The sequence below is a fragment of the Anopheles arabiensis genome, chromosome 3 (genome assembly GCF_016920715.1).
Source record: "Anopheles arabiensis isolate DONGOLA chromosome 3, AaraD3, whole genome shotgun sequence".
In the NCBI taxonomy this organism is placed as follows: Eukaryota; Metazoa; Arthropoda; class Insecta; order Diptera; family Culicidae; genus Anopheles; species Anopheles arabiensis.
The window spans coordinates 35,468,475-35,488,392 of record NC_053518.1 but is presented as its reverse complement, the minus strand read 5'-3'; the positions used below and the strand labels follow the sequence as shown (position 1 = coordinate 35,488,392).

General features: G+C 51.5%; 1 protein-coding gene and 1 long non-coding RNA gene across 10 annotated transcripts in view; one reads left to right on the top strand and one right to left on the bottom strand.

Annotated features, from left to right (window-relative positions):
• The window catches only part of LOC120900502 (nesprin-1), a 93,076-nt gene that overhangs the window by 24,582 nt on the left and 48,576 nt on the right, over positions 1-19,918 (top strand). For all 9 annotated transcript variants that reach the window (XR_005739212.1, XM_040307583.1, XM_040307580.1 and 6 more), the window contains 5 exons: positions 1,561-1,622; positions 2,941-3,434; positions 3,506-3,782; positions 3,843-6,413; positions 6,608-19,840. Coding sequence is in view for 8 of the 9 variants with exons in the window: in XM_040307583.1 (XP_040163517.1) it covers positions 1,561-1,622; positions 2,941-3,434; positions 3,506-3,782; positions 3,843-6,413; positions 6,608-19,840 (16,637 nt within the window). In the remaining variant the exon portion in view is untranslated. The remainder of the gene's footprint in view (positions 1-1,560; positions 1,623-2,940; positions 3,435-3,505; positions 3,783-3,842; positions 6,414-6,607; positions 19,841-19,918) is intronic.
• LOC120900504 lies at positions 2,139-2,697 on the bottom strand. Its single transcript, XR_005739213.1, has 2 exons — positions 2,573-2,697; positions 2,139-2,512 (listed from the first exon to the last, which is right to left on the bottom strand). It is a non-coding gene; the product is annotated as an uncharacterized LOC120900504 (long non-coding RNA).

Here is a 19,918-nt window from a genome sequence, read left to right as displayed (position 1 = left end):
AAAAACAAACTAAATTATGTTATATAAAGAGCGATAGACTTGACATCGTGCTCTTGAAAAAGTGAATATTTATTGCGACAAAGTAAAAGGGCAAATGTTTCTATTTTTGTTTTCATTTTTTTATTGCACGAAACCCTACAAGATCACCCTCCCCCCCAACCACACACTCACATGACAGGCGAGGGCAACCTGTAACACGATCATTTTTGCATTTTTATTAACCACGTGGTGATCTCACACAGAAGCAGTCGCCGGCACACTGGCGACCGCTTCTCGATCGCTTTGCAGTGCAATGACGTCGATGAGGTGAGGAATGGGGCGAGGCTACTACTGTATGTATGCATGTAACTACTCTCACAATACCCCATCACCAGCGTGCGCTCGTTAGTCACGTGTTTCATCAGTTCAATGCTAATCGATTGTGTTGGGAGGCGCTATTGCGGTAGAAATATCCATAAAGGCAAATGCACACAAACAGTATGGCAATACTTTGTAGATTTATCGTTTCGAGTAGGGAGGGTTTGGACGATATTCATCGGAACTGTTTGCAAAATGGTTAACGAATATATATGGCCGCCTGTGGGAGTATTGTGAGTGAAGAGCACTTTCAAGCGCAAACCACAAATGATGCAATGTTCTGCGGGACAAAACAAAAAAAAAACCCTCAATAAACCCAAACAATCAGTACCTTGTGGGCAGAGCAAACCAAACTAAAACTAATTCCCAACAATTAAAGCAAATTGGGCAGGGCACAAACTTGGCGCAAACATGCGAACCGAGCTCTAATCGTGCCCAAAAGCCGGCGCCATCAATTCGCTTGGTGTACACGGCACAAATCCAGCACAAAACACGGAGATATGCTACTATATATATTTTATCCTCGCCGGTTGCATGGAAGGGATTATAAAACAATTGGAAGGAAAAAAACAAATAGAAGAAGTGTTGTAAACCATTCAACGGTGCTGTGAATGCCGGGCGTTTCCGTGAGACAGCCGGTTGTTTGAGTGAAATAATTCAGAAACAAACAACATTCCGTCAAGCGGGGTGCGTTTCTATGGGCTATCCGAAGTGCCAGAGGGAAGCACCGGTGGAAAGGACCAACGGCACCACGTATCGTATCGGAATATCGGTGATACTTCTGCTTTTGCATGCCCGGAATGGAACTGGCAAAGGAATTTATTTACTTTCCGTACCATGGTAACGAATTTCGAATGAAAAGTTTCACCGCGGTACGAACACCGTGGGGTCCGACACACGGGCTCTAGTAGGTTGTAGCAGTTTGAACGGGTAAGGTCGATTCAGAGGTGAACTTTTGGGACCTGTGGGTGGGTAGATTTTGTGTGTTTGTGTAGTGTGTGAAATTTTGTGTAATAGTTTCTTGATAAGGACGATTGGAGAAAAATCTGTGAATTAGTTTAATCTTTTCTATACAAAACAGAGATGTAAGTGATGACGTACTTCGCTGCGCAGAGATTGCATCACTTGATCATAAATTTCTGAAACTGCACATTTAGTTTATATGTGATATTAATTCCTTTTCCTTCAATTTGTATTTCCCAGATGAACAAGAACGTGTACAGAAGAAAACATTCGTGAACTGGATTAACTCATTTTTAAGCAAGGTAAGTGCGTTTTTCACCTTAAACAAGCTAAGTGTTATTGCATCAAACGGCAACGCCCTGACGATGAGAAGCCCCCATTAAAACTTACCCCTAAAACATGCCCCCAGAACGATTTACTGACAGTTACTTAGCTCTGCTTAATGGAAAAGCAAACATTACTAAAGGATTCGTTCCACCTAGTTACTGGCAAATAAAGGGTATCGAAAGAACCCCACAACCCATTCTGATACGCTATCGTGCGAAAAGCAGAAGGCTCACATGCCTAAAGTAGTGGAAAATTAGGTCATCCACCATGGATGTTTGGTTGCCAACACCGTCGGCCAATGCATTAAAGTTGCTAGCAGGGATAAAAGCTTGTTTGTTTCGGCCGTGTTAGTTACGGCGGTAGAGTCAGTGATAGTGGTTGTAGCTGTAATTTCTGGAAAAAGGTGTTACGGAATGAATTCTGATAGGGAATAGGGGTTCAAAGGCTTCCAGACACAGGGAAGAACCTAAAAAGGGTCTATTAGAACATGGTTTCGCTTTTCATATCACAGTGAAGGAATGTTTATTTTCACTCATTCCAGCAGATTTGTTCCGCCCTGGCGATCTCGACTAATTTGGTCCTTTTTAATTTCCGTTGGAAAGTTTCAGCAGTTTGTACTGTTTTTTTCTGATTGGCTTTTTCCATTCGGAGAGCACATGACGTAGCTGTGCTTCAAACTGTACAGTTTCTTTCGTTTGCCAACGATAGGCAAGTTTGTAGCCATGATTACGATGATCGTACAGGATAAAACCAAAGTCACATGATTGGAGAACACTTTCTATGACGGCAGTGCGGAGAGAGACCTCCGAAGGTACTACATCAGGAAAGTGGTGTTTCAAGTGTTGACATATGGCTGTAATTGTTACTGGAAGACAAAATGTTTCAATAGTTTTGAAGAATGTTTTGGAAAGAGTAGAGTACTTACAAGCACGATTTGATTCGTGGAGAATGTACAGAATTGCAGGAGATAACATTGTTAGAAGCTAATAATTTGGAGAGTGTTTACGATTTTTAAGTGAAAGAATGACAGTTTGGTTACAAAACAATGGTTTCTTGGATACAGGAATGCAATTTTAAAGAAGCGTTTCCATCAAATACGTGCAATCTACTGAACTAATTAATCGATATGAGTGATGCAATGTGCTTCGTGCGCAAAGGTTAAAGTTCTACGTCCTGAAATGGTATAATGCATTTTGCAACACCTTCTCTCCAGTTCAATCGATCAAAGTTTTATTGTTTTGTACGCCACGCGTCATCGTTGCACCTTTTTGTTTTTGCTCTTCCCATTTCCAGCGCATACCACCATTGAAGGTCGAAGACTTGATCCATGACCTTAAGGATGGCACCAAGCTGTTGGCCCTGCTGGAGGTGCTGTCCGGCGAGAAACTACCGATGGAAAAGGGAAAAGTCCTGCGTCGGCCCCACTTTCTGAGCAACGTTAATACCGCGCTACAGTTCCTTACCAGCAAACGTATCAAGCTAGTCAACATCAACCCGTCCGATATTGTCGACGGACGTCCGGCTGTGGTTTTGGGCCTGATCTGGACCATCATTCTGTACTTCCAAATCGAGGAGAACAGTCGTATTCTGCATTATCTGAACGAAAATTTGAGCGGCTCGTTGAGTTCGTTGGGCAGTAGCAGTTCCGCGTCGAACATACCGAGCTTGAGCGCGAACAAGCAGGTAACGTACAGTGGTACGGCTTCGGTCGCAACGAGCAGCAAGGAGATGATGAAACAGGGCCCCAAGAAGACACTCCTTACGTGGGTGAACAGTGCCTTGCCAAAGTAAGTGTTTGGAAGTGTGTGTGTTTACTAGGAGGTGTTATAAATAATCTAATGTTTCTTTGCGTTTGCAGGACAACGGGCTTGGAGGTCCGTGACTTTGGACCGAGCTGGCGCGATGGCATTGCGTTCCTGACGCTGATCGATGCGATCAAAACGAACGTCATTAACATCGCCGAGATGAAGAAGTTTAACAACCGGTACCGTCTTGATACGGCGTTCAATGTCGCGGAGTCGGAGCTGGGCATTGCGCGTCTTCTGGACGCCGAAGATGTCGATGTCAACAGCCCGGATGAGAAGAGTATCATGACATACGTCGCACAATTTCTACACAAATACCCGGACGTGAAGGTATGGTGCTGGTAGACATGTTTGATATTTCTCACATTAATCTGAATCTCTTCTTTGCAGAATATCAATTCAAAGAGTGACAGCGAACGCGAACTGCTGGAACTCCTGGATTGGCTTCGCCGAACGGTACGATACTACGATGGCATGCACGGCAAGTACCCCAACAACTACTCCATGTACGAGAGCGTCAACGGCGAAAAGCTCGAGAAGCAAAACATCTACAAGAAGGTGAAGAGCATCAATGCCGCCAAGATGACGCCGGAAGTGCAGGAGCTGAACAGTCTGTGGACCCAGCTGGAGCGTCACATGCAGCAGTGGCTCTGGTATCTAGACAGCAGCCTGCCGGATCAGTTCGGTGCGATTGGCCGTTGGTTAAGCAATGGAGAGAAGCTGCTAAACGATGACGACATCCCGAACAACATGAACGAAGAGACGGCTTCACTGATCAGCAAGAAGCTCGAGGCGCACAAGCAATTCTTCGCCTCGTACTACGAGGTGCGGGAAACATTTAACAACGTGAAACTTACTCCACTTGCGAAGAAGGTCCCGCTGGGACAGTTGCAAAACATGGAAAAGCGACTGCTTGATATCGAACCGTGCGCTAGACAGCGTCGCATTAAGCTGAAGTATCTGGAGCACAAGTGTTGCCTGATTGCTTTCTTGAACCTGCTCGAGAACAAGATCAACGGTGTGAAGTACAACAACGAGGAGACGGTGAAGCAATCGCTGGATCATCTGAAAAACTTCGTCACACGCAACCAGATTATGCAGGAGTTTGAGAAGGCGCTGATCGACATGCGGCAGGTGATCGAGGAGTACAAGATCGATGGTAACATCACGAAGAAGGAGATGTACAATATTGATGTGTTCCTACACGAGATCGAAGATCGCTGGAAGAACGTTTCGTCCCGGTTGATCTGCACGGAAACGATGCTCGAGGATGTGCTGTCGCATTGGCAGCGCTGGCGCACGCTGGTGCATGAGATCGAGACGTGGCTAAGGCAGGCGCACGATGCACTCCAAGGCACGGAAGACGAGCGGATCGAGTTCTTCCAGAACATTAGCGTGTACAAGGAGAAGTTTGATGCGCTGACGGATACGTTTAATATTCTGAAATCGACCTGCGACCAGGAGACGGCCATTGCGCTAGAACGAAAGTATGCGCAGCTGGCCGGACATTGGGAGCAGGTGTTCCAGCACACCAAGCAGTATCTGCACGTCGGAGACATTCTGCAGCATCGTCAAAAGTTCAAGGCTGATGCGGCGCAGCTGAACGAATGGATTCAGCGTACTGAGACGGCACTGGGACGGAACAACTTGCGCGATGCGGCTGAGATTCGGCGTTGCGAGACGGAAATCAAGCAAATTGCTTGCGAGATTGAAGCGATGGAGGAACTGTTCAAGTCGATCAGCCGTAGCTTCCAGGCATTGATCAAGGAGTACTCGCGCGATGAGGTTGACCGTATGATGATGATGATGAAGAAGCAAAAGGAAGCGTTGGTTCGGGTGCGTGCACAAATACCGATCAAGCTGCACCTGTTCCATCAGCTACTGACGCAGCAGGAAGCACTCGAAACGGGTCAGCGAGAAATCGCCCAATGGTTGGATGAGGCCGAGAACCTTCTGATATCTTACTCCTTCACCAACGATCCGCAGCAGACGAAGAACAACCTCGCCAAGCATAAGGCTTTCTTCAACCGCACACTGTACTACAAATCGATGCTGGAGAGTAAGAACAACGTGTTCCAAAATTTACTCAAGCTTACCGATACGGACAGCAGCATCGATATGAGTGATGCCGCCACGAAAATGAAGCAACTAAACGATCGCTTCGCCTACGTCATCAACAACGCAAACGATTGGGAGTACAAGCTTCAGGAAAATCTACGCGTCTGGGAAAACTTCACTGAAAGCAAACAGAAGGTGGAGTCATTCCTCCGACAGGCGGAAGCCTTCCAGAAGTCAGCCATCCCGGTGGACAAGGAAGCGGACGCAGAGTCCCAGCTGGAGTTCTTCAACTCGGCCGACCAGACGAGCATCAACACGCTGGAGCGCCACACGGAGGATCTGCTAAAGTATCTGCCACCGGCCGAGCAGCAAATACTGATCGCCAAGGTGGAAGACATCCAGCGCCAGTGGAGTGAAGTGATCCAGCAGATCCCGCTCCATCTACTGAAGGTTGAGTTCCGGCTGAACGAGCTAACGTTCAACGGATGTGCGAACGACATCGAGAAGGAGCTGAACGCTGAAGAGCAGGCGTTTAACTGCAACGAAAACTTTGAAGCCATCTTGCAGCGTAATTTGGACTACTTCAAGAAGAACGATCTCCAGCGGGTCGAGCAGGTGCTGGGCAATATGGAGAAGATCAACTACATCTATCTGGAAAAGTCTGCCAACGATCAGGCGCTGGCTCCGCTTTATCAGCGGGCGAATGATAGTTGGATTGCGATCTGTAAACGAATTGACAGCGTGCGCAACATACTGCACAAGATTCCGGCCCAGTGGGACGCTTACCATGCCAAGTTCGACGAGATGAACGGATGGATGGATCGAGTGGACGAATCGCTACGCCAGATCATGGTGGAGAAGCAGACGATGGAAGAGTTCGAGCAGGAAAAGGCGACCTTCCAGGTAAGTCGAGCGTGAGATTTCGGTTACTATCTGAGCTACTAGACTATACTAACTGTTAAATAATATCACTTTCCATGCTAACTGAAGCTAAAAACAATCATGGTAAACTGTTATAGATGTCACAAATTATCATGTTGCATTTTTGTGAAATTCATGTGTTAAATGTTCTAACTCCCATTTTCTTTATCCCTCAGAACATCTGCTTTGAGGCCGATGCAAAGCGTGAAGACATGAAATGGCTGGTGAAAACGTTGGACTTTTTGCTGAGCCACACCAACGAAGAGCAGGCCACGATCGAGCAGGAAAAGATCGAGAAGCTGATTGCTCGCTACAAAACGCTCATACCGACGATCGAAACCACCATGACCAAGACGGAGGTGTTCGCCAAGTGCTACACGTACCGCCGGGAGGCACAGGAGATATGCGACCTGCTCGATCGCATCAAGTCGCAGGCTCGCAGTGTACCGCCGCCAGAAAGCTACAAGCGCGTGAACGAGATGATCGAAGAGCAGCAGTACTCGATCAAGGAGCTGGACAATCAGCGAGCGCACATCATGAAGATGCTGCAGCGGGGCAAAGATCTGAGCAAAAACCCAAGCGCACCGCAGTTCATCGCGGGTGAGATTCGTCGCCTGGAGACAGGCTGGAACGATACGTACAATGAAGCAGCTGAGAAGGTACGCGCGTTAAAGGCGATCCAGAAAGTTTGGGGCGATTACAACGAGCAGAAGGGACAGATCGTTGGCCTGCTGAACACGGCTGAGATGGAACTGCGCTCGGTCACACCGTTGCAGACGGACCCGAAAAGCGTCACGCAGGATCTGGAGATGAAGCGCCAGCTGGCATTGAACTTGAAGCAGGCGTCCTCCAAATCACTGCTGCAGCTGAACGATTTGTGCCGTGATTTGGGCATCTCACTTCCGCCGACGACGCGACAAGTGATCGAGAAGGAAGTGACCGATCTGGGCAAGCGGGTTGACAACACGGTCGACTACGTGGAGCAGCGCGTCGTCTACCTTGAAGACTACAGCGACAAGTGGAACGAGTACAAGCAGCGACTGGACAGTCTGAAGAGCTGGGCCAACAACGTGTACCCCAAGATGGTAGCTGCGATCAAGCAGCCAAAAATCAGTGCCGAAGATCGAGTGTTGAAGGCGAAACAGCTCGAAGGTGTCTTGGGCGAGAAGATTCGCCAGCTGGACGTACTAAACGCAAGCGCTGCCGATCTCGCCTCGAAGGAAGGCAACCTAAGCGAGATGAAGCGCCTAAAGGCGGAGGTCGTCCATCTGCAGGGCACCTTCACCGAGCTGCACCGTATGGTGGACAGCGAGAAGGCGCTGGTCGGCGAAGACTTTGAGACGTGGAAGAGCTACAACCGCGACATGGACAGCCTGAAGGAGTGGGTCGAGCGGGCCAAGCTTGCGCCGGAGCTGGAGCAAATTCGGCCTTCGACCCTGCCGGAAGCACGCGCCTACCAGGGCCGTTTGGAAACGTTTAACGAGCAGTGCGAGGGCAAGATGGACGAGCTGCAGAACGTGATCAAGAGCTCACAGAACATCCGGTACGGCGTGAAACCGTCGGAGGAAACGGATCGGTACTACATGATCGTTTCGAGCATCTACGAGAACGTGCAGCATTTGCTGAACAAAACCGGCAAGCTCGTGACGAACTGGGCCCTGCTGGATGGAGATCTGGAGAAGCTGAACCACTTCATCGAGCGGGCCGAGTTACGGATGGGTGAATTAGTCACTGTTCATGCTCCAGGCCTACCCATCGATGTGCTGGAAACGAAGATCAAATCGTTGAAGCTGTTCAGCAACGAAATATCCGAGCAGCAGGCGAAACTGATCGCGCTCGTCCACATGTTCGATCAGATCAACCATAGCCTGTCGGAGGACGGTGTGAACGGGGTGCGCGACAAGCTGAAGTCGGCCAAGGATCGGCTAACCCGGCTGAGTGATGATGCGCGGGCTCAGATTAACTCGAACTATGAGTGCATTGTGGAGCAGCAGAGCTTTAACACCCAGATGACGGACTTTAGCAACTGGATGGATCAGATAAGGACAAGCATTAGCGAGCTGGAGAACACGGCGGTGGATGAGATCGAGCTGGCGGCACAGAACGTGCAGTATCTGGTGCAGCAGCACGCGGACAAGCGCAACACGTTCAACCACATCTACGCGCAGGTCAAGCAGCGGAGCCTGACGAACAATCCGATGGAGAACCAGCTGTTGAACGAAACGTACAGTTCGCTGGCTAGCAACTACCAGAACCTGGAGTCAAGCCTGCTACAGATGAGGGACTTTTTGCAGAAGTGGCTTGCGTTTTTGCAGTGGCACAATACGACGAAGGACCAACTAGCGTATCTGCGGGAGAGTATGATCAAGTACGATGTGTCAAGCGAGGAGCAGCTGAACGATGCGAATCGGCGCATCCAGGAGGTGGGTACGGGATTAGAAAACTGGCGCCGTTTGTCCCTTGCCATGGAGCAGGAGCCGTGCATTTCGTTCCACGATAAAGCCCACAAGCCGGTCAGTGCGATTACGATGATTGCGGATCTGGATCACAAGCTTTCAAGCATTCGGTCGCAGGTCGATGGTAAGCTGAAGGAGGTGGAAAATACGAAAGATCGCGTTGCGAAGTTCCACCAGTCACAGAAGGAGCTGACGGATTCGCTACGTGGAATTGAGGAGAAGCTGAAGGGTATCGTACAAGCCGCTCGGTTGTCTACGCTCGACGATGGTATGGAGGATTTGTCCACTCTGAACGAGAAGATCAGTGAACTGTGCAGCGCCAAGGCACAGGTGCAGTACGAAGGAAACTTGTTGCTGAAGCAGGACGTCGTTGATACTGGAATTGCAGTACAGGAAGAGCTGAGCAAGCTCGACAAGAAGGTCACCGATTTGCAACAAGAGTCCGACGAAACACTTCGCGCCTTCTCCACCACAAGCGATTTGTATGCCGACTTCAACAAGTACAACATGAGCTTTGCCAACGAGCTGAAGCAGATCGAGGCGCTCAACAACGCTACGGTGCTGAACTTTGACAGCAAGCCCGCCCTTCAGCAGGCTCTGGATCAGCTGAAGAAAGCGTCCGAGACGATGACGAAAAAGGTGAAGCGAAGCCTCGATGTGGTAGCGGGCAAGGGAAATGAGTTGGCAAAAACCTTCCGTGCCTACAATCCGACCGATTGCGACAACATCCTGGACATCATTCGCCACAACAACGAGCAGTTCAAGGCGAATCTGGAACGCTTGATCGACAACTCGAGCGTGCTCGACCAGAAGGTGGCCCTGTACAAGCAGGCGGAAGAGCTGTACCAAGATCTGGACGAGTGGCTGCAGTCCAAGCGCGATCAGCTGTCACGCGTGCTCGAAAATCCCGGTGAGATCGAGAGCAAAATTGTGACCTACCGTTCGGAGCTTCCGGCCCAGCAAGCGTTCAAAGAAACGCTGGACGGACTGTTGCAGGAGTTTAAGAAAATGAATGGTGGCAGCCTGCCGAAAGACCTGCACGGTATGTCGATGCAGCTGGACGATGCGTTCGCCGCGATCGAAGAAACAGTGGGTCGTTTGAACAACCGAATGTCCGAGTATACTGCCGACGAGCGTCGGTTGAAGCTTTCGATCAAGGGCATAATTGAGCGCATCTACAGCATACGGGAGGAGATCGTGGGCTGTGATGATATGACGCTGGACAGCGGCAAGCAGCTGGTACATCTCGCTGGATGTCGTGAGTTACGCCGCAAGTTGAACCGAGTCGGAGAGGAAATCACCGATCTGAAGAATGAGTTCGCCGCGATGGAAGCAAAGTACGATCAGGGCATCAAGGAGGCGTCTACCGTAGGAAAGGAGATCCAGAATCTCGACCAGCGTTTCGGGCTGGTGATGAACAGCTTGAACGAGGTGGAGACGAAGCTTACCAAGGGTGTGGAGAAGTCGTTCAAGGACAAGCTCGGTGCACTGACGCGAATGATTGGGGCGCAGAGTGAAAAGCTGAACTGGTGCGCACCGGAACCGACGAGCGACAAGTACCAGCTGGAGGTGAAGCGTACCACGCTGAACGATGTACGCACCAGCACCGAGGACTGCGAACGTATTCTCGGTGAGGTCGAACGGTCACTTACCGGCGCTGTAGTGGAGCTGTTCACACCGGCGAAGGTTAGCAACATGTCCGACGAAACGCAGGAAGTTAGTAAGCAGCTCGAATCGTTGAAGCGTGCCTTCCAGGAGACGGAGAAGCAACTGACGGACAACATTGCCCTGTGGCTGAGCTACGAAGGTATCTCGGAAGAGGTCATCCACTTCCTGAAGGATCTGGAAACGCGCAACCGCATGGAAACGGTGCTGTTGATCGATTTGGCTAGTTTGGGCGAGAAATCAAAGGAAGTTGGCGAGGCACGTGCAACTCTAGAGGAGTTCAAAGTGAAGATGGATCAGCTGCAGTCGGTTGGCAATCAGCTGAATGAGGTCAATCCAGAATCACGAGCACTGGTGTTGGTGCATCATCTCCAGAACAAGTACCACACGTTCAGTAAGTACTTCGCTCAGCTGCTCGACCGACTGGAGGACGTACGGTTGAAAGATGTCCAGTTCCGGGAAGCGGTTGATAAGATTCGTCACTGGCTGCGCGAGATGCAGAACAAAAAGCATGCACAAAACCTGGGAGCGGAGGCACAAGTACAGGCCCTGTCTGATCGTGAGTACGAAGCTGCCAAGGCGCTGCGAGCTGAAATTCTGTCCAAGGATAGTGCGCTGAACGAAACATGCTCGTTGGGCGAAAACCTTTACGCCGAGGTTAGCGTTGAGTGTCGCGAGAGCATTCGCGATGAGATGAAGCGTCTGCGTGGTGACTACAACGCCCTACTTGAGGAGGTTAGTGGTGGCATAAAGCGCATCGAAGCCGATCTGATAAAGAAAAAGTCGATCGACGAAAGCCACAACCAGCTCAACAATTGGCTGGCGGAGCTGCGGGGCAAGATCACGTCTGGTTTGAGTGACCGATATGCCACGTTGCCAGAGAAGAAGAGCGCCCTGTACAGTGGCAAGAACATGCAGAAAGACATCACGGTGCACGAGACGAATCTGGACCAGATTCAGAAGAAGGTGATGGCCCTACCGGATCGAAGCTCGCTCGGACAGATTGAGGAAACGCGCCAGAACTATGGTGCGCTGCGGGAGGAGCTCGATCGTAAGGTGGCACTGCTTGAGCAAGCAATCAAGTCGCACGAGCAGTACAACGCTATGCTGGAGAAGTCGCGCGACTGGCTGCTGAAGCTACAATCCCAGACGGAGGAGATGTTCAGTGACGGTGATCTTACCAAAGCGAAGTTGGAGGAATACCTCATTCTCGTTGACACGGTGCTGACGGAGGAGGAGCCGGCGCTGGATGATGTGAACGAGTGTTACAAGCAGTTTGCTGTTGTGATGGCACAGACGCACGAGAACGGTCATTCGGAGTTGCTGCGTGCGTTCGAAGACGCCAAACGCCAGTGGACGACGTTCTTCGACAAGTGCCGTGCGTTCAAGGCTCGTTCGGCTGAGTCACTGAAACAGCTGGACGCTTTCAACGCTCGACTGGAGGGAGCGCTGGTTTGGTTGGCGAGCAAGAAGGCCGAAATCAGAGATGCCACCGCACAGGGACCACTCGACGCGAAACAACAGTGCTTGGAGTCGTTGAAGAAACTGCGTGACGCCATCCAGAGCTACGGTGTGACGGTGAGCGGCATCCTGGAAGAAAGCCACCAGGTCAAATCAAAGTTTGATGTGAGCGGTAAGGTGGGCCAGCTGCAGAACGAGTATCGCATTGTGGCAGGACTGTGTGCGGAAGCGATTTCGAAAGCCGAGTCTACCCTGCACGATCAGAGCGATTTCAACCAGGCGTACGACGAGTTTGAGGCCCTATTACGTAAAAATCTCGACGGACTGGAAGAGTTCCGGTTGCTGGTGGGTGATCTGAGCGTGCTGCAGGAGCGTCAGCTCAGGCTGAAGGAGATCGCCTACAAACGGCTCGATGATAGCAGCCCGTACGAAGATCTGATCAATCGGGGTGAGAAGCTGTACTCGTACACCAGTCCCGAGGGTCGTGAGCTGATTCGCCAGAAGCTGGGTGCTATCCGGGATCTTTGGGATCGATTCTCGGACGAGCTGAACACGGTAACTCAGCGGTTGGATCAATGTATTCTTCAGTTTGGAGAGTTTTCACTGCAGCAGGAGCAGCTATCCAAGTGGTTGAAGGACATTGAAAAGTCGATGGAAGTGAATGCCGAGCTGAAGGCTAACATCCAGGACAAGCGTACCCAGTACCAGAACCACAAGCTAATGCACCAGGAGATTTTATCCCAGGTCGGACTGGTCGAGTCAGTTTGTGCCAAGGCACAGCAGCTGCTTATTCTGACGAAGGATCAGCATCTGCAGAGCTGTGTCGTATCGATCAAGGACACGTATCAGGGCATCGTGCGCAAGTCGGGCGAACTGTTGGACAACCTGAACGCTTGCGTACAAGCACACCAGAGCTACGTGACTGCCGCCAGCAAGCTGCGCAGCTGGATCAACGAGGAGAAGGATAAGGTGTTTTGCTGCGAGGAAACGGGCGGCGAGAAGGGTGAGATCAACAAACGCATCGAAGCGCTTAGCAATCTGAAGCTTGGCAAGGCGAAGGGCGATGAACTGCTCAACGCCCTGGTACAGTGCTTTGAGGCGATGAAGGAAAGCACATCGGCGGCGGGTATTGGTACGGTCGAAAAGGAGATCGGCGAGTTGCGTAACGAGCTGGCTAGTTTGTATGGACAGATTGAGGAGTTGATCGGTAGCCAGCGCAAATCGCTGACCGGATGGAGTCAGTTCGATCAGGATCTGGACGCGCTTACGAAGTGGTGCCGCTCGATGGAAGGCATTTTCCGTGAGCAGCAGCTGTACGATTCGCTCGAGCGCAAACAGCAGCAGCTGGAGGTATTCCGCAAGAACCAGGAAGCTATCGGGGACAAGCAGAAGCAGATCGACGACTTCGTGACGATGGCACAGGCGCTCTTTACGAAGACGGGCGTGGAGAAGATTAAGTTCTACATCAACCAGCTGATCAATCGCTACCAGCTGCTGCAAGTTCTAAGCAAGGAGGTCGCGAACCGGGCTCAGAACATCGTCAACGATCATAAGAACTATCAAGAGCGGTACAACGAGAGCGCCGCTCGATTGGCCGAGGTTGAGAAGGATCTGGAAACGCTAGGACAGGAGAAGCTCGGCGCAGCCAACCAGTCGAAGCTGCAGCAGTTGGAGATTGAGAAGGAACGATTTGAGAACAATCTGACCAGCCTAGTGACGGCCAGCGAAAAGGTCCTGCCCGAAACGAATACCCAAGGTCGGGAGAAGATTCGCGAGGAGGTGCGTGAGCTGAAGGATCGCTGGGATCAGATCATTGCCGGGTTGAACAACCTGAAGAAGCAGCTGGACGTACGCTCGATCCAGTGGTCCTCATACCAGGACATACTACAGCAGGTGCTGAGCTGGTTAGACGCTACGGAACGCAAAATCGAGCCAAACGAATCCCAAAGCTGGAACTCCACGCAAGAGATCCGCTCGAAGCTGTTCAAGTACAAGGCGATACTGCAAGAGATCAGTGGCCATCGGCGCGTGATTGATTCGCTGAAGGAAAAGGCCGACTCGCTCGGTGCAGACGCCCAGAACGAAGACATCGCGGCAAAGGTGCAGTCGATTACAGAGCGGTATGAGCTGCTGAAGAAGTCGTGCAGTGATTTGATCCGTCGGCTGGAGCAATCGCTTGAGCTGTGCAATAAGTTCAACGAGCAGCAAAAATCGTTGCTAGACGAGCAGGACTATCTGTTCGGGGAGTTGAAGCAGCTGTCCGATGTGTCCGGTAACAAGCGAGCGGTGCAGGAGAAGGTCCAGAAGATCGACGATCTGCAGCAGGCGAACGGCAAGATGGAAGAAAAGTTCAAGAACCTCGCTAAGCTGATTACGGACAATAATGATCTGATTTCGTACGGTGCCAAAACGGTCATGGAGCAGGATCTGCAAAAGATGAAGGCTGACTTTGAGAAGTTTATTGGTTCAATTGGGGACGCCCGAGTGGAGCTGCAGAAGCGTATGCAGCTGTGGGACGATTATCAGCGTGATCTGGATCAGATCGGTGCGTTCCTGGCCGAGGTGGAGGATACCATGCGCGGCTACACGCTGAAGAGCAGCTTGAACGAGAAGCAGGAGCAGCACGAGTACTATCAGACACTGCTAGGTCGATTGAAGCAGAATGCGCTCGAGTTTGATAAGCTGCTGGACAAGTCGTCAGAGTTGCTGCAGAGTAGTGGTGATACGAAGATATCGTTTAACATGCAGCAGCTGAAGGCACGCGCCCAGTCGGTGGAGGGTACGGTGAAGGAGCTGGCGAAAAAATGCGAGGCTGCTTACGGTGATCACAAGCAGTACCGGCAGCGGTACGACGAGTGTGACAAAGAGTTGGACGAAATTCGAGACGTGTTTGACGGGTGTCGTATGCAGCATGCGCAAAGCATTCAAAGCAGCAATCAACAGGCGGATCCACAGGCAGTTCTCGGAACGATACAGACGCTGCTAGCGAAGCATAATGTGGTGACGGTGCAGTGCAATGCAGTGTCGGATAGTGGTGAGCAACTGTACGCTACTACTGCGTCCAAGGGCCAGCAGATGATACGTAGCGAAATCCAGGAGTTGACGGCCAAGTGTGAACGGTTGTTTGATGAGGTTAATGATTATGCCCGTTCGTACGAGGGTCGGCTGGCGAAGCTGTCTGGCTTTATGGAGAAAGCTGATCAGCTGCAGGAGTGGCTGAACAGTGTTGAGGGACAGCTGGGTCGTGGTAGTCTCATACTGAAGCCAACGCTCGATGAGAAGTGTGCCCAGCAGCAGGCTTACGCGGAACTTCTGAACGATATCAAGAACCATCGACCAGAGTTGAACAATGTGCGCGATCTGGTGGACAATATGCAGGAACAGCACCCAACGATCGAACGTCGTATGGCGGAGCTGACCAGTAAGTACGAGGAATGTCTGGAGAAGGCTCAAACGTACGGTGATCAGTACGATCGCATCGTGCACAACCATCGCCAGTACTGCAAGGCCGTAATGGAAACGCAGGACTTTATCGACGCCAACCACAACACGGTAGAGCTGTGGGGTGAAACCGATCTCGACCAGGTATCCCTGATGACGAATCTGGATCGACTGACGGAGCTGAAGAAATCTATCACGGCGGAACAGAACCGGGTGGACCAGATACGCACCTTGGGCGAGGCGACGATCCCAGACACCAGCGACGAGGGACAGGCTAACATCCGCTCACAGATTGACATTTCGCAGCAGGAATGGGAAGGTCTGCTTGCTGCTATTGACAGCACAATGGACGGAATTCGCGGCAAAATGGGCGAATGGAGCGATTACGAGAAGATCCGCACGGATTGCATGAACTGGATGCGCGACATCGATGCGAAGATCCATTCGGTTGATCTGAAGGCGACGCTGATCGACAAGAAGGCAACGCTAGACTATCTGAAGAGCTTGCAGGGTGAGGTAAAGGCGAAGGAGCTCGAAATTGACAACTTCACGGAGAAAGCCCAGCAGCTCTATCGGGGCTATCTGAGCAGCCGCAACTCACAGATATCTGAGCTGGCGGTCAAGTATCAGCAGACGGCAAGCCGCATCAAGGAGCTGGTCGGTCGCTGGCAGCAGTACGTCATCCAGCATCAAGAGCTGGAGACGCGCATCGGCGAGCATCGCGACTGGCTGAACGGTGTGCGGGAAAAGCTGAACTACTGTGCGGACCTGTCCAGCACGTCGGAGAAGGAGCTGCAAAGCAAACTGAAGCTGGTGCAGGATATGATCGTGAACAAGGAGGATGGATCTGGTCGACTGCAGACGATCGTGGATCTTGCTCAGCAGGTACTGGCCTGTACAACGCCATCCGGACATGAGGGGGTTAACAAGGCTGTAGCTGCACTGCAAGAGGAGTGGTCTTCGCTTGCGTTGCGTATGATCGATATTCGAGCGAACCTTGACGAAGCCATCAACCAGTGGTCCGGCTTTTTGGATCAAGTTAACGATCTGAAGCGCAACATCGACTGGATGGAGAACGAGCTGAGCGGATTTGTTGAGTTCCAGGCCAGCATGGCCGATAAGCGGGCACAGCTGGAGCGCATTAAGAATACGGAGGAGAAGATCCGACTGGAAAAGATCGAAATCGAACCGTTGAAGCAGAAGACGTCCGAGATGGCCGCGTCTGGCCAGCAATCACAGGCGGCAGCAACGGCACAACAGATTCTCAGCAAGTTTGACTATCTGGCGGAGAAGATTAGCAAGATACTGACTGATCGGGAGGACCAGTACCGTGACCATCGGCTGTACAAGGAAGCGTACGACGATCTGTTCAATTGGATTAGCCGAGCCCGGGAGAAGCTGCCGTGCGTGAAGCAACAGTCGCTGAGCGATAAGCTGACGATGGACAGTGCGATCGCACCGCTCGATGCGCTGATGAACAAGAAGGCACAGGGTGAGCTGCTGGTGGAGCATCTCGTACACACGGGCGAGGTCGTGATGGCTTCGACGTCCGAAAAGGGCAAGGAAGCGATCCGCAGCGACATCAACGGACTGAAAGCAAACTTTGAGTCACTGTTCGGGGATATCGACAAGCAGAAGCGGGATCTCGAGAAGACGCTCAACTTGCTGCGCGAGTACAAGGAAGAGTACGAGCGACTTTCCGAGTGGCTGCAGCAGGTCGACATTTTGGTGAAGAACCACAAGCTTGCGATGTGTTCGAATTTGGCCGAAAAGGAAAAGCAAGTGCGCGAGATGCGTGAGCTGATCGGTAAGCTCGAGAAGGGCCAAGGAGAAATGGATAAGTTCAACGCATTTGCGGCACCGCTGCTGCAGTCCCATCTCGATACGTACATCGGCAATCAACTGCGCCATCTGAACTCTCGCTACCAGGTACAGGTAAATCTGGCCAAGGATGTGCTGAAGAAGGTTGAAACCAATCACGATCTGCACCGCGAGTACAAGGACAACCTGACGAAGGCGAACGGGTGGATCGAGAATGCGAAGGAGATCGTTCGCTACTCGACCGAGAATGTGGACAGTGTGAGCAAGGATAACTTGGAGAAACGATTGGCGAAGATTGTGGAGCTGATACAGCAGCGTGAGCAGGGCCAGAACTTAGTCAATGCCACCGTCAACACGGGCGAAAAGGTTGTCAAGAGCACGAAATCCGACGGCAAAGAGGTGATCAACGGTGAGATCAAAGACATTCAAACGAACTGGGACCGGCTGGTGAAGCGCATGTCTACGGCGAAGGTTCAGCTAGAGACAAACCTTCTCCAGTGGGCCGACTACAGCTCGAGCTACAACCATCTGCAGCAATGGATTCAGGATCGCGAAAGCAAACTGCAGCAGGTGTGCGAGCAGAAAGTCGTTCGCTTCCGGCTGGGTGGAACTTCGAGCAGTCTGAGCAGTGGTTTGAACGAACGAAGGGCGAATCTGCGCCAGGCGAACGATATCGTGCAGGACATCGTAAGCTTCGAGCCGATGATACAGTCCGTCGCTAGCAAAGCTTCGGATCTGCGTCAAACGTCACCTGCTTCGGAGATTTCCAACAAGTACGAAACTCTGAGCAAGCAAGCCAAGGAGATGTTCGAGAAGCAGAAGGAAACGGTCGAACTGCATCAGGCGTTCATCGACGCTAGCAACGAATTTGCGGCCTGGATCCGCAACGCCAAGGAGTGTCTGAACAAGTGTTCGGATTCACGCGGCGACAAGGAGACGCTCGTTTCGAAGATGACCCAACTGAAGATACTGGACAACGATGTGCCGGTCGGGCAGAAGAAGCTCGAAAAAGCGCTCGAACAGGCAGAAGTTGCCTGCCGCAACGTGGAAGGCGAAGAGGTGGAAGCGATCGAGAAGGAGGTAGCGATTTTGCAGGAGGAGTTCGACAACTACTGCATAGCCCTGAAGAAGATTAGCGGTGCGCTGGAGAACGGTATTGTACGCTGGACGGAGTATGACGATCAGTACGGTGTTGCGCTGAAGTGGTTGGACAGCATCGAGCAGGAGGTGCAGACGTACAACAAGATGCAGGCCAATCTGCAGGAGAAAAAGCGCGTGCTGGAGGAGTTCCAGGACAAGCTGCAGACGCTGTTCGACTGGCAGCGCGAGCTGGATAGTTTGAATATGCGTGCTCAGGTGTTGTTGGAGATCTGTGCCGATACGCGTATCAGTAACGGTGTTACGCAGCTCACGACCAAGTACAATGTGTTGTTGTCGATTGCGAAGGAGATTATGCGTCGGCTCGAACTGCACTACCAGGAACATCAGCAGCACAACACGCTGTACGGTGAGTGTCAGGATTGGTTGGATAGGATGCGCGAGAAGCTGAACGAATGCGAATCCGTGCCGCACACGGTTGCGGAAACGCAATCCAAGCTTAACATTGTTAAGGGCATTAGGCAGTCGTTGGAGCAGGGCCAGAATAAGCTGCGCTATCTGATTGAGCTGAAGGAGAAAATTGTTCTCAGCACGGAAACGAGCGGAGCTTCGAAGATCGAAGAGGACACAGAAAACCTCAAGACGGAGTACGAATCGCTGATGGTGGACATTACCGAGACGCGCCAACGGCTCACTAATCATCTGGCACAACTCGAGGACATCGGTAAGCTGTCCCGGATGGTTGCTGAATGGGTTGAGGAGGTACAGGGCAAGCTGGACGCTGGCGAGACGATGCAGAACGAACTTGCCGATAAGCGTGTGCTGCTGGAGAAATACCGCGCCATTCAGCGAGAAACAGGCAACTACAATGAGCTGGTCGAGAAGATCAAGTCCAAAATGACCGACAACGCCAACATAGACGTGGAAGAGTTCAACAAGATCCTTACCGACTACGAAGCAATCGTGGCAAAGGTGGTAGCTGAAATCGAGCGACTCGAGAACCAGGTCAACAATCACGAGCGCTTCAAGCAGGCGCTGGGAGAGCTGTATGAATGGATGAAGACCACGCGTCAGACGATTCAACAGTCGTCCGACTTCCACGGTGACAAGGAGCACATTGTTGGAAGGATCGAGAAGCTGAAGGGCATCGAGCTTTCGTTCGCTGATGGAAAAGTATTGCTGGACAATACGGCCGACATGGGCAACTCGCTGGCCGCGATCAGTGGCCAGGAGGGGCAAGCTACGATCAAGCAGGAACTGCTGCAAGCTCGGGCCGATTGGGAAGAGCTTGAGGAGCTGGCACGAAGCTCCCGCCAAACGCTGGAAGATTGTCTAGCGTCGTGGGACAGCTTCTTGGACAAGTCGGAAACGCTGGGCGCATTCCTGGAGGAGTACAACGTGAAGGTGAACGGATACGGTGCGAGCGAAGGAACGGCCGATCAGGCCGCAGTACTGAGCGAGCTCAAGGTAAGCAGGAGTTTGCTTGTTTGATGCCATTCAAATCTCGTTGTTAATCTTTACACTTTTTCTAACTTGTAAAAATTC